Below are 14406 nucleotides of genomic sequence, written 5' to 3' on the forward strand. Positions count from 1 at the left end.
GATTAATTACCTCGTATATGACACTGAATGCCAGTGTTTTAGAAGTTGCTCTATATGTCAGGTGCTAGATCTATAGAACAGACAGTGTGTCTCTCCCCCCCCCCCCCCACCCAGGGCCTCAGAGACTAAATAAAGATTGCTTTAAAAAAAGAGATGTAGTATGTTCTGCAATACTATGTGTCATCGAGATTCATAGAATTTTATAGCTAAATTTAGAGCTAAAAGAAGGAAACTTTAGAGGTCTTCTTTTCCAAGTCCCTCATTTTATAGATAAAGCAGTTAAAGACCAGAGAAGTCAAGCCACTTTTAGCTGGTTTTTCACTGAGCCGAAACTAGAAAGTAGATTTCCTGACTACTTGAAGTGCAATGTTAATTTCATCGCCTTCCAGAGAGGCCAAAAGTTCTCCCTCCCTAACTCATAGTAACACATGGAGCACGTTCCTCTCTTTTAAGCAGTAGTAGATGTGGGGAAATATTCTTGTGTATATATGGGCACACTCACTCAGCCTTTATATTTCTGGTCCCCAATCTAGAACTTTGGTCTTCTTTTTCTGAGCTCTAACTTCAGTCTTACCAGAAACAGCAATCCAAAAGGAGAATTACTCCTCTTCTTGGTTCTCAGATTCTCTACCCAGTGGGTGGAAACTGAGGTTCAAGAATTAGTACGCCATTCCTTAAACAAGTTAAAGACAGAGAGAGATTTACAGAGATAGATTAGGTTTTCAGGATTTGTTCTTTATCTGTGGGAATGTATCTAGGTCTCTGTACCATGGCTACCATCCTGGTCTATAGTCCACAGGAACCATTGTACCATGGTTGCCCTAGACCACTTCAACCACAAGTAATAAAAGCTACATTTATTAAGCATTACTATGTGCCAGGCACTGTGCTGAACAATTTCTGTGCCTTATCTCATCATTTCACATACAGTAGGTAGGTATTATTACATTGGACTCAAAAGCAACAAAATAAAATTGGCATTTTTTTCCCTAAAAAAATTCATACAAATAAAAAATGGCATTTTCTCTAACTTCAGATTTCCATATGTTTTATGCAAATTTAGTTTCACCAAATGGGATGTATTTTTTAATCCCTTTGTTGAAAATGCTAATAAAATCACCAAATGATTAGTTGCACTGATAGTTAATTAAATCTAATGTACAGCATGAGCATTCAGTGATACAGAAAATTTGTTGATAAGGTTTAACCTTTGGGGGGAACTTTGACTTATAAAAATTCACATTTTATTTATTTTATTTTTTTTAAGATTTTATTTATTTATTTGACAGAGAGACACAGTGAGAGAGGGAACACAAGCAGGGGGAGTGGGAGAGAGAGAAGCAGGCTTCCCGCTGAGCAGGGAGCCCGACGCAGGGCTCGATCCCAGGACCCTGGTATCATGACCTGAGCCGAAGGCAGATGCTTAACGACTGAGCCACCCAGGTGCCCCTCACATTTTATTTAGATTGTAGCAGAAGGCTTTCACTTTAATATGTCCTAATTCTAAAATGATTTTTAGAAGTCATTTCAGCTATTTTTTATTAGGTTACGGAAAAGCAAGACCAGCAAATGTAGTAAGTGTCTATGTTTGGCTGGGTTTTTTCCTAACAGAAATTTTATTTTATTATTCTTTTAATTGAAATACTGTTGATACACAATGCTACATTAGTTTCAGGTGCACTGTGAATCACTATGTTAGTGATTCAGTGTCTCTATACATTATGCTGTGCTCACCACAGTGTAGCTACCATCTGTCACCATGTTACCATACCATTAGCTATATTCCCTATGCTGTATCTTTCATCCCTGTGACTTATTCATTCCATAACTGGAAGTCTGTACCTCCCACTCCTCTTTGGCTGTTTGTTTATTTTAAATTAACTTTTTGGATTACCTTTTAGGAAAGAAGTGCTTTCCTAGACATGTAAACTTGACTGTATATTTATACTTTATTACCTATAAAAATGTAACCAGAGCCTAGAACAATCTTGGGCACACAATAGACATTCAATAATGACTCACTGAGTGAAGAGATGTACGGTGCACTCTGTTAAATAAAGAGCAACAGATTGTTGGTGATTCTAATCACTCTATTTTGGTATAGAATGTTGGTGGTCTCCAGTCTTTACACCAAAATTTCTTCTTCCTTCAATATGCCATAATTCTTATGATCACTTTCCCAAACTTCCCTGGGTACATACTGTCTCATTTTCTGTTTTTAAACTTGATACTTTAGAGTTTAATTCATCAAGCATTTATTGTATACCTACCATGTGTATTTTGTTGCACCCAGGAGCAAAAATGAGAAAACCTGGTACTCATAGATTCTAGTAGAATAACTAATACAGAAGTACAGTTCTGGTTTGCTACCTGAGCTAATATATGCATGCAACAGGAGCCCATCATTTAGGAAGGTTTTCTAAACTGTCCCAAACCCCAAGTTTTTGATACACTCCTCATTGGGAGTAGGTATGACATATCAACATTTCCTATGGAAGATACGTAATTTTAGAAGTTATCAAGTGATTCTAATATGCCCTGCCTACCCTCCTCCTTACTTCTCAACTGAGAACTACTGATGCACAAGGAATAAACATAGTACAGGGAAACAAATGATTGGACCAGCTTCACAAAGAAGGATTTTGAAAAGAATCTGCTATCTGGTTCTCAGATTGTTATTTTTTCTGTTTTATTTCGACATATATTATACAAAGATTTAACATGTGCTGGACATTATACTAAGTGCTGAGGATTCGATACTGAGCAAAATTCCTGCCTTCGTGCAGATTACATAAGGGAGACAAGAAACCACTGTAGATAATTACTGTGATCAGTGCTGTGAAAGAGAATACAATGAGTAATGAGATCATATCCTGAGGGACCTAAACAAATCTGGGGCAGAGGGGTGGGGGACTGAGATAAGAATGTGAGCAACCATTCATTGCCTAGGCCTAAGAGAATGGGGAAGAGTGAGTAGAGAGAAAAGATTTTTGACCAAAAAATGGCAGTTGTTTAAAGATTTCCATTTGAAGAGGTCAGGGGCAGAGGATACATTTATCAAATGGATATAGGCTAATTTCAAGGCATCCTAACCGAGAGGTAAGATTTTCTTCCCCTCTAACTCAGACGTTCCCTAAGGAGGCCCCCACAAACACAATAATTGTATTAGTTAGTGATAAAGCTTATTTAGGGTCACAGGAAATGTATTTATGAATTTGAGACTCAGGAGTGCACACCAGTCTCTCCTCTAGCCGACTGAAAATGGAATTCACCAAGTATTCAGATGGAAATGTGTTTATGTACTTTAGTGTCTTATGGTAGAATGCTAGCTTTAGCATTATAACGTATAGCAGGAAACCATCCATTTATTCATTCCTGCATTCAGGAATTTTTGACAGAGCACCACTAAGTGCTAGAGATATAAGTGAGTATGATGGACTCTGCCCTCAAGGAGCTACAGTGTAGTGAAGGAGACGGTCATAAAAACACACCACTGTGCTACCACATGGGGAGGGTAAGAGTTGAGCTACCACATGGGGAGGTTAAGAGTTGAGCTACCACATGGCGAGGGTAAGAGTTGAGCTACCACATGGGGAGGGTAAGAGTTGAGCTACCACATGGGGAGGGTAAGAGTTGAGCTACACACAGAGTAGTATTGACTTTGGTATCCAAATGTCCTTATTATGGGAAAGTACAGAGAGTCCAAAGCATGGCCCAGAAGTAGCATTATTCAAAATGATATTTTGCACGCCTGGATGGCACAGTTAATTAAGCATCCAACTCTTGGTTTCGGCTCAGGTTGCGATCTCAGAGTCATGAGATGGAGCCCCACATTGGTTTTGTGGCTCAGCGGGGAGTCTGCCTAGTTTCCCTCTCTCCCTCTCTGCCCCTCCCCCCTGCACTCGCACTCACACACACGTGCTCTCTCTCTCTCTCAAATTAATAAATCTTAAAAAAAAAATATTTTGCAGATCACATTGTTATGGGGAGGGGGGAGAAAAACCATCTTGGTCAAAAGGTACAAACAGATGATTTTTCCCCCAACCTAGGCCTTACTAACCTCTCTTAAATGTTCCACTTTGCCTTTCTTTCTTTAGTTTTCTTCTTCTTTACACTTCCTCACCCCACAGGAAGCCAAATGTTAAGTAAGGAAATGGTCTTTTTGACAAACATCATTAAGTGGTAATCCTGGAGAGTCGGAGAATGATTACGGCTTCTCTCTACTAAATGTAAAAGTACTCTCTGGTCTAATAACATGAAAGAAAGCACCATCCATATTTCTTTATAACAGGGACAAAATAGATCATACAGACTCTGTGAGAACAAAGTTCTGTCTGTACAACTTCGAATTTTGCACAGTTCCTTCAGTCTGTGAAACATGTTGATCCTTTTAGGGCCTGACCTTATGTCAGGTGCTGGGGATGCAAAAATGAATAAGACATTGTCCCTGGCCTTCAGGATGTTCTGTAGTGAGATTAATAGACATGTCAAATAAAAAGTACAGTTTGAAATTGCTATCATTGAAGAAAGTACCAAGGGCTGTTGGAGTACAGGCGAATGAATAATAAATTCTGCTTGAAGAAGTCAAGGAAAGCCTCACACATAAGGTGACATTTGAATTGGGTCTTGAGGGATGAGTAGGAGCTGGCCCTCACCTATTTTATATGTAAGTAAATACACTTTTCTCTCTTTGCTGAGCTCTTAGATTCTTTCACCTTCCCGGCAAGATCATGCATTAATATTTTTCAGTTAAAGAAGTGAACAATTTAATTTTTACTGATAGCCTGCGTACTGCCATGAAATAAAAACCTGAGCAAAGTTGGAGTAGAAAAACCAGACCTTGAGCTTGGTGGAAGGGTGGGAGGGCTTTTACTGTGTGGGCACTAGGACTGGGGGAGAGCAGCAGTGATTCAGTGATGCATCCTTGTCATTTCTCTCTCTATGTAGCCATCAGGTTCGGGCGGATGCCACAGGCCGAGAAGGAGAAGCTGTTGGCGGAGATCTCCAGTGATATCGACCAGCTGAACCCAGAGTCGGCTGATCTCCGGGCCCTGGCAAAACATTTGTATGACTCATACATAAAGTCCTTCCCGCTGACCAAAGCAAAGGCGAGGGCGATCTTGACAGGAAAGACAACAGACAAATCAGTTAGTTCTCTTCTGTCTTCATTTGGGGTGGCTGGGTTTGTTGTTGTTGTTATTGTTGTTGTTTTGTCTTTGAGAAGATCATTCACCCTGTTACACACACGTGTGCACAGTCGTGTTTAGCTGTTGGCTGTTACATATTACAGACTGAAACACAGGAAAGGAAATGTTTTCAGATAGGATAAGTAAACCTTATTTTGAAAAGGGAAAAAGTCCTTCAGGTTCTCCTAATAAATTCTGTGAGAATAGTATAAAGCCCCCCCCCTCTTCCTGCTGCCCTCCTTCAGGATCCATATCTTTTCTTGACATCAGAATAACTGGCCACAGCTACATGCATTCCAGCAGCTCGGCTTGTCTCTGGGAGGGGCCTGACCTAGGTTTGGAAAAGGTATTCGGTCCCATTATTTTACAGTTCAGGAGAAATGCTAGAGTTACTTACGAAGTTCCATGTGGGGCATAAAAATACATCTAGATATTACATTTCCTTTCTTTCCTTGTGGCTCTGTTGATGGCTCCTGGGCAACTGGAGGCTCAATCCTTTGATTACATATGTGAATTTTATCTTCTGTGAGGCTCTGAGCTGCCTGGGCTACTCCTCCCATAGATTCTCAAACATCTGCAGGCTCATGCATTACAGTTTAGAAAACCCAGAGTAGGTTATAATTGTTACTAAGTCCGAAGCAGAACTATTCCTGGATAGGAAGCTGAGAAAGCAATGTGAAATCCAATTAAAACAAGACACAACTACACCTGAATTTGAGTTTTGGTTCTGCGGTCAGCTTGCAGTGTGACCTCGGTCACATCTCTGTCCCCGTTTTCACAGGCAGAGGTCTGACTTTGATGGTACTGTCTGCAGCAGTAGCGTTGTAAGAAGTACAGGACACATTCAGAAGACACCGTCCCAGCCCTTGAAAGTCCTTTTGTGCTATCATTTGTTTTTAAATGTATACCTCCAGGAGAGGCATGCAATTACTTTATAGATATGTGTAACTTTGTCCCCACTCCATTATATTTGGGGGAAAATATCATTAGCCTTTAATGTATTTTGATGATGGTCTCAAAATGTGATTTTTTTTTCCTTTTAGCTATAAACCATTAGAGTAGTGTCAGCTAATACAAAAAGAAAACTGTGGGGTATTGCTGTGTAGAGAGCCAAATGCCAAGAAGGACAATGAGTTTTCTGACTGCGAGAGAGGATGCTGATACCTGAACAGTATTATATGTGTATCCCGTTCTTTACAAATTCAAAAAATCTTACACGTTCATTACGTTCAAGACACCCAGCCATCTGACAGCTGCTGTTATTATCCTGTTTTTAAAGATGAGGAGACTAACATCCAGAGAGGTTAAACATTCTGCCCTGAGATCACACGGTTAGCATACGGAAGAACCCTATGATCCAGGCCTACTAACTTCTACCTCAGTGCATTCTGAGCATGATACTCCCTCCTGGAAGCTCCTCTTCCCATCGGCTAGCAATGAGCCAGGTGGACAGATGCACTAGGAAAGCTTCATCCTGGGAAAATGTGCTGCATTATGATTTATTTTTACCAATTTTTAGAATGGCAGGAATCTTCTACCTTGTTCTGCTATCCCAATATATTCACAGCCAGGAAATTTTTGTCTTTTGCTCTTTTCTTCCCAAATTTTAACGTCTAGGACAACTGTCTTCCATAGGGACCGGACTACAGACTCTACCTAGTAAAGCTGAGTCTGTGTATTCATTAAATGCCCCCAAAAAATCGGGGTACAGCAAAACAAAAGCAAGCAAAGACCTCTGTTTAGCTGATGTGACTATGGAAAATCAACTGTGTTTATATGAAGGGAGAGAAAGAAAAGGAAAACTAGTGGCCTGGCTAAAAGGGGTTAAGAGCTGAAGGCAGATTGCTGCGGCTTGCTGAGAGCCAGTGTGGGATAGGGACCTGGAGGCTGGGAGGCCTAGAGCTGGGAAGGGAGCATCGACAGGGAAAGAGTCTGAATGCAAACTGTTTACTCCACAGTTTTGCCTAAGGCCATTTAGTTTCCAGGAACTGCTTTCTCACCTTCTCTTTATCTCCTAATCCAGACCTGCAATCCATGCTGGAAATCCTGTCAATTTAACAGTACCTGGAAGATAGGAGGAAAGCATTAAAAAATATTTTTTCCCTCAGTAGTCAAGAATTTAAATGTACACTACCAGTGACTAGCATATTCTCTTATGTGTCACTGAAGGGCAGAGAGCCCAGTCCACTGTAAATCACTAAAACCTCATACCAATTGGCAATTTGGCTCGAAATCTTTGAGTTAAAAATAAGATAATTGTAGGCTCTTTGTGGGATAAATAGGTATTAAGGTATTTTAAGACAAAGAGCTGCAAAATGCTTGATTATAGGCTTCTCCAGTTCAGAGGCCAAATGTTTGTCATGTTTTCCCCTACAGTAACCAAGACTGTGCTTTTGCTCATAATAGTTACTCAGAGTGTATTTGTTTAATTGAATTAAAAACTGTTGCCTATGCCCCTTTGAAATTCTGGACTTTGAACAGAGAGCCTCTAACTAGCCCAATATTTGCTCACCAACCTGGACATCATTAATGGTCTGAATAGAGGCAGAATTGCCCCTTGTTAGGGTCTGGAAAAGAAAGAGAGACTGGGCCAAATTAAAATAATCCATTCCCTGATTACACAAAAACTGAAATAGAATTGTTTGGCTCTCTCTTTTCTCCTTATCTTGCAAAATCAAATTAAGCACTAGTGGAAAGAAATAGTTCAGAGAGAATATGGGAGAGGGAAAAAAAAATCCAAAATGTGATTTCCAATGAGACTAGAGATTTGTTCTTTATCTGACATGGTCATGTTATTTATTTGATAGCATCTCTCTCAGGGGCGTTATGTTATCTCTTGGCCGAGACTTATGAAAGTTAAGATTTGCATTGATAGGATAGGTCGTGCTGAAGTATGGACTCTCGAGAGGGTGGGGGATATGGAAAAGTGGCTGTGGCTGGTGCAGTAGGACAGCGTGGGTCTCATTATAGACCCTGCTTGAGATTGATGTCATTCGTGTTGGTTAGGCCAAGCCTGGGGGAGGCTGCTCAGCATAAAGGATGGCCAGTTACCCAGAATCTTTGTAAGAGGAAACGATGCTATTGAAGAGGCCATTCTTCAAATTTATCTTACTGCTCCATTTAACCATTGCCTGTGCTCTCTCATTTGGGGATATACCTGCTAATCTCTCCTCTTGGGACCTGTACCAGCATTTGCCTGAGGCCAAGCAGGGCCTTCTCACCTAAACTTCCGTCTCCTGTATCTTATTTCCGGGCGCCACTCGCACCTTGCAAAACAGATAAATGAGCAGATAACTTCTGCTTCCCTCCTGTCTTTTTAACTTTGACAGCATGTCTTCAGGATATGATGCCCCTACTTTTCATTGCCTTGCATGCTTGTGAGTTTTAGGCTCAGGGCTAGATAGGATATGGAATCACTGGGTAAAGTTAACCAGAGAAGAAGGTTCACTAGCAGTAAGCCTGTTAGCCAACCTCAAAGGAGGATGGCACTGACTCTTCCCCCACAGTCTCTTTCCTTTTAGTGGCTTGTAGCAGCCCAGCACCTTCTTTAAGAGATCCCGCTGAACTCTGAAAACCGTGAGTCTAGAACCAGGGTGCTGTGTTTCATGATGGCAATTTGAGAACGGAATGGACTTTGAAAGTTCCCAGTGTTTGAATATTACCCTGATGTGATGAACACACTGGGTATATCATTGTCACATGATCCCATGTTTGTGGATGAAAATAAACAAAGTGGTTTTCAAAAACCATCTTCAGTGCCATGGTTTGTCATAAAACAATAAATAGAAAAACCCTTGGTGCGCCTGCCAGCTTTTCATCCCATATCTGAGAGAGGGTGAGGCCCTGGCTGCGCTCTGTCTGCAAATAAGGAATAAAACTTGTTATCTGTACTGTATCGGACTCTGGGTCCCGAAGCATCACATTGCTTTTGATGGGGACATGTGGAGTCACTGTTTTTACAAATACGAAAGCAAACTGGTGCCATCGTAAAAATGGTTTTTCTAAACAGTGTGTGAAACATGAAACCACCGAATAATAAAACCAATATGGAAATGGAAACTTTTGTGAAGACAGTTCTGTACCCATTCAGATGTTCCCATTCTAAAATTTACAGTGGCCATCAAACCTAGTAACTCTCAAGGCTATTGGAAATATATCTGTTCTTTTCTGTCCTGCTCTTACAGCTGAACAAAGGGTGGTTTCTTTCCCCTTCATCTATGGAAAAACCTGAGTGAGTCGGAATTTGCTCCCCTGAGAAGAAAGATCCCAGACAAACTGTCAGACAAGAGAGACTTAGGAGCCCCTATATAAATAAAGAGCATGTTAGTCATGCTGATTTGTTTGGAGGGCTAATGAAGAAGCTGGGCTCCTGGGATCCTTAATCCAGATATTAATGTGAATAAAATAAATTCCTTTATTGTCAGGAACAGCCAAAGATATAACAGATCTGAACCAATAGTGTTCTTTCAGACAATAAATAAAAAAGATAGAATGAAGAAAAGCAAGTGGATTTTTTTTTTTTTTTTTTTTTTGGTAATGTTTAGATTCAGTTAACCAATACCCTTGTTTGCCAGCTGAGTAACACTTTGGCTGGCAATGGATGGTTTTTTAAGAGCTGTGGTTATGTGCGAGTTCATTAGAGTGTGAATAATTCTTCCCATTAAGCTTTTATTTGTCTTAAATCTCTAAACCATGCGGGAGAACAGAAGTACATTTGAAAGATTGTTCGAACTTCCCTTCATTCGCATCCAGCTCTTACCTAGCACTTCTAGGAAATAAGAGCTCAAAAGGCACTGTCTCCAAGACCCCACCCTGGAAGAGCTTTGGTTTAAAAGCCGAAATTTCTCCCAGGATAGTCATTTTATTTAAAGAAGGAAAAGTGGAAAGTCATGTAGAAAGCAATAGAAAGGGAACAGAACTAGTCCTGAGTCAGGAGCTCTAGTTCCAGTTCAGGGTTTGCTGTAAATAGTTATTTGACTTTGGCTTCATTCAGTGTATTCATACCTCGCCAGAGAATGATGATGTAGGTGATTTTTGAAGACCCCTTTGGTTCTGTAAATCCCATGGTTCTCAACAAGAGGAAAATAGAAATGGGCAAAACCAGAAGTTGAAGAAACCTAACCAATGCATTTTGATTAACAGTCACCCACTATAGCTAATCCAGGAGAACCATGTATCTCGAAAAGGATGAAAGCCAGTCAGAAGTATAAAAAAGGAAGAAGGAAACAAAATGAAGAAGATAGGCCCTAAGAATTCAGCTTCTCTTCCTTGAGCCTTTGCTCTAATCTGTCATGAAAATTAAGGATATCAGGAGAGCTTCGTGAGAGGAGGCACACGTTTTTTCAGGCCAGTTTTAACTCTGACGTGGTTACCAAGGGATGGTCTGTGAGGGGGTAGAGTTGTCTGTTACATTAATTCCAGTCTCCCAAATTGAAGCAATCATCAGGACAATCTGTGCTTTGTAAGTTGACTTTCTCATTTATCTCCTTTAGCCTGTTACTTTATTATTCAAAAAGAGCTGTAAACTTACAGTGTTCATGCATAATCCCTTTCATAACTTGTATATATATTAAAATGCTGATGTTATGGATTACTTAGTAACACTATTGTTCTGTTTCTCCAGTTAAAAAAGTCAACTTTTATTACCCTACTGTGTTTTCATTATTAAGCCAGTTTCCCCCATGATCGTTGTGTTACACGTTAGAGGCATGCAAGAGGCCTGTAACTAACCTTAATAATCTATATAAAACAGTACCTTTAATCCCATCCTGGCTTTGATAGGTGGAGCCATTCTTGAAAATCGAAATATATCAAAATTAATTACATTTGATGTATTTCTCCAAAGAAAACTAATTTCCTCTTACAGAGACTGTTTTTGCTTCCCAAGAAAAACATTGTGTTGAAGTGCAGTTTCCTTCATGTCAGTCTCACCTTTTTCTGGTCTGTCCAGCATATGAGAAGTGCAGGTATCATAATGGCCAGAGGCAGATTCTCCATGAAGTGAATGAAGCTTAAGTGTCAGGGCTCCTCCCTTGCACAGAGCCCTTTCCAACGCTCTGAGAAGGGTCTGAGCAATTTTGCTCTTATAAGTTGTGTTATTGAACCCAACAATTGTCATAGATGTACCCAATGGTTATGTGCATTTCAGGTCCCACAAAACCTGGATCTATCCCTATAGAGTCCCAGATGTATTTAAACATTCTTTCCTGTTAAGAAGAAATGCTTATCTAGCCATTTGGTACAGTGTCTGAAGATAAATACATCGTTAGCTCCAAATTAGAAATGTAAAATCATTAAGACCAAATTTGAGGATGATATGATTCCTCTTATAATGGTAGATCATCAGATGATACCATACAAGCTAATAGAACACAGAAGGCTGCCCTTTGATTTGTAGAAAATACAGAAATATGGAAGTGAAATTCATTTGCTGTAGAATATTTTACCAGAAGTGTAACATTAAGTTAATGATCCAAGATAAATTACACAGGCCAAATTCCACTTCGTTTTAAGAGGTCAGCTTTCTGTAAATCAGGCAAGTCACTGTCTTTTCCCTGTTTCGGGGGGAGGAGGTCCCAGTGTGAATTGTGTGAGTTAAGTGTTGGCAACCTAAGAATCAGTGAATTGGTGGCAAAGAAGGGCAGATCTCCAGGCAGATCATGTCTGGTGATCACTTTTGCAGTTTGACAGATTTACATGGAGGTCGAAAGTACCTATGCAGACTTCAAAAAAGCAAGGAAAACAGCATAATCTTGGAAAAACAAAAAAAATCCACTTGGTATCCATTTGCATGTCAATACCTAGAATACTTTACCAGTTCACCATTTTTTCAAAAATGCTGAAGGGATTTAAAAAAGAAAAAAAAACAAAAAACAAAACTGGAATGGTTTGGCATGATGGTGGGGGCTGCTGATTCCTTTCTCTGTCCTTGAGTGTTTACTGCCAGGAAATCCTGACCAACATCGATTGCCAAGGGGTTAAAGTCACATTGTTGTTAAATTGGGAGAGAAAATTAGCAGGATTTTGTGCCCTATGTTAACTATCACAGATTTTCAAAAACAGGAACCTGGGGCTTTATATGAGGGGACAGGGGAAGTCAAGGGGAAGAGTCACAGGGTGATTTATCAGGGCATAGTTCCAGATAAATTGCTTACATGGAGGTAGAAGAATTTCATGCATACATTCTGTGCCAAGAAGCCAAATGGTTGAGCAGAAGCTCATCCCGGAGTTGAAGTGGGCAGCTCTGGGTACAGTCTTTCCATATGTGAAGAGGGGATGATTTATATTCATGTTATTTTGTACTTATGTATGTACAGCTACCTGTATGGTATCGATACCATCAGATTCCCATGGCAGTAAAGAAAGCCAGTATTCCATTGATAGAAATACAATATGCTATGGAACTCCTAGAGGACAGAAACCACATTTTCTGTAGGTTCTATAAAAGCAAGTCTTTCTCATGATTAGAATCTGACATTCTGGGGAAACTCAGCACATTTTTAACTGATGTGACTGATTATCTGCTCTTTTTTTTCCTCTCTCGTCAATAATATCAATCCTGAAGTAGAAAAAAAGAAAAAAGAAAACAAGCAGAATGTCCAAAAACATAATAAGCATTTTTGTTCCTAATTTACTTGAAGAACTAGTTCGAGCCACCAAACACACTTACTGTTGGGTCCCCGCATCTGCCCTCCTTTGGGGCTGGCTGACCAATACAACTGAAGTGAATTTTTGTTTAGAAAAAGTAAGAATTTCTGGAATAACTCCCGTGAATGGTGTGGAAATAACATGCAGGTTTGGAAATCTACTCAACATCTAGGAGTCCTTAGTGTTAGTGTTATTCCTTCAGTGTAGACCAGACTTAACAGGTTGGTGAAAATCATAGGCTTGTGTAGAGGTGCACAGTTAGAATCTCCAAACCAGTGGGTCTTGAAGGTGCTTACTGCTGCCACTCATTATACTGCTTCCTCTTGCCTATCCAGAGGGAATTCTCAGCATCTCTGCCTAAAAGAAACTTTTGTACATCAAAGACTTCATATTCAGTGTACATGCATGCTCACACATATCCACATGTACACCACACACACACACACACACACACACACATGCATACACAGCTTCTAAGAAATGCAACTAAAATACCTTCAAGGGAAGAGATGGAAACATCCAATGTAATGCATTCCCCTCAGTTGACAAATTTGAGCCTAGGAAAGATAAATGTTTTTCCTAAAGTCACATTCTTAACCATAGAGCCAAAGCTAGAGCGCAAATGCCTTCAACTCTTATTCCGTGCTTTTGGGTGTACACTTACTTGAATGGGAGTGGGGTGGTTAACTTCTATAGTTAAGTATTTCCAATGTATATAAAATGATTCCCCTTCTCAATCAGAGCAGCCTGGAGAATTTCACAGTGACCACAACCCTTTGGTCTTACTATACAAGGAAAGAAAGAGAGAGATCACTTAATGACTAACAACTTACTTTTGAAGGCAGTCTGTTGCAGACTTGAGTAACTGATGCACGTGTTTTATTGATTATTTGACCCTTAAGGACAGATATTTTGAAAATAAGTTCAAAACCCTTTTTTAATTTTGCCACTTTATGCAGTGCTTACCCACAGGCTTTAAACATCTGGCTCTTTCTGAAACAGATTGCTTCCAGAGCATTAAGAAAAGAAATAGACATTTTCTTGGCTCAATATTTCTCATCTGCTTTCAAACCGATTTTTTATAGTTAAGTATATTTTACATGCACACTGCATTTCATTTGAGATCTGAGTAGATTTAATCTAAAACTGCAAGATTACTTTATGTTCAAGTGGGTGTGTTCAACCCTGAGTTGCCGAAATGATTTTTTTTCATTGAATGAAGGTTAAAAACACATTCTCTTGAAAGCCAAGATAAACAACAGATTTTGTATGATTTTACAAGTCAGCAACAAAGACTCTCCAAACAACCCAAACTGGTATTAGCCAGTCATAGGTAAAAGTGTTGCAGTGTAAGTTGAAAGAAAAGAAGACCAAGCTTGGTAAAATATGTTTGGTCCCAAAAGACAATTAGGAGGAATGATCAGGAGATGAGAATATTTTCTCATTACGTATTTTCAACCTTAAAGATTTTAGCAAAGCAAATATGTATAAAGAAACTGGAATGGTATTCACCCTGAATTAGAAATCTCCAACTCAGCTTCTTTCCCCCACCCTTTTTTTTTTTTTTTTGCAG

At 39.7% G+C, this 14406-nt stretch overlaps 1 protein-coding gene across 8 annotated transcripts in view; it reads left to right on the top strand.

Annotated features, from left to right (window-relative positions):
* The window catches only part of PPARG (peroxisome proliferator activated receptor gamma), a 123305-nt gene that overhangs the window by 93276 nt on the left and 15623 nt on the right, over nucleotides 1-14406 (top strand). For 7 of the 8 annotated variants that reach the window (XM_081822568.1, XM_081822553.1, XM_081822559.1 and 4 more), the window contains one exon: nucleotides 4948-5147. In XM_081822568.1, the coding sequence (XP_081678694.1) occupies nucleotides 4948-5147 (200 nt within the window). Of the gene's footprint in view, nucleotides 1-1289; nucleotides 4417-4947; nucleotides 5148-14406 lie in introns of those variants that run through there. The other variant, XM_081822531.1, reaches the window with a different exon arrangement.

This window comes from Leptonychotes weddellii, chromosome 1, assembly GCF_054177405.1.
Source record: "Leptonychotes weddellii isolate Sample4059 chromosome 1, ASM5417740v2, whole genome shotgun sequence".
Lineage (NCBI taxonomy): Eukaryota > Metazoa > Chordata > Mammalia > Carnivora > Phocidae > Leptonychotes > Leptonychotes weddellii.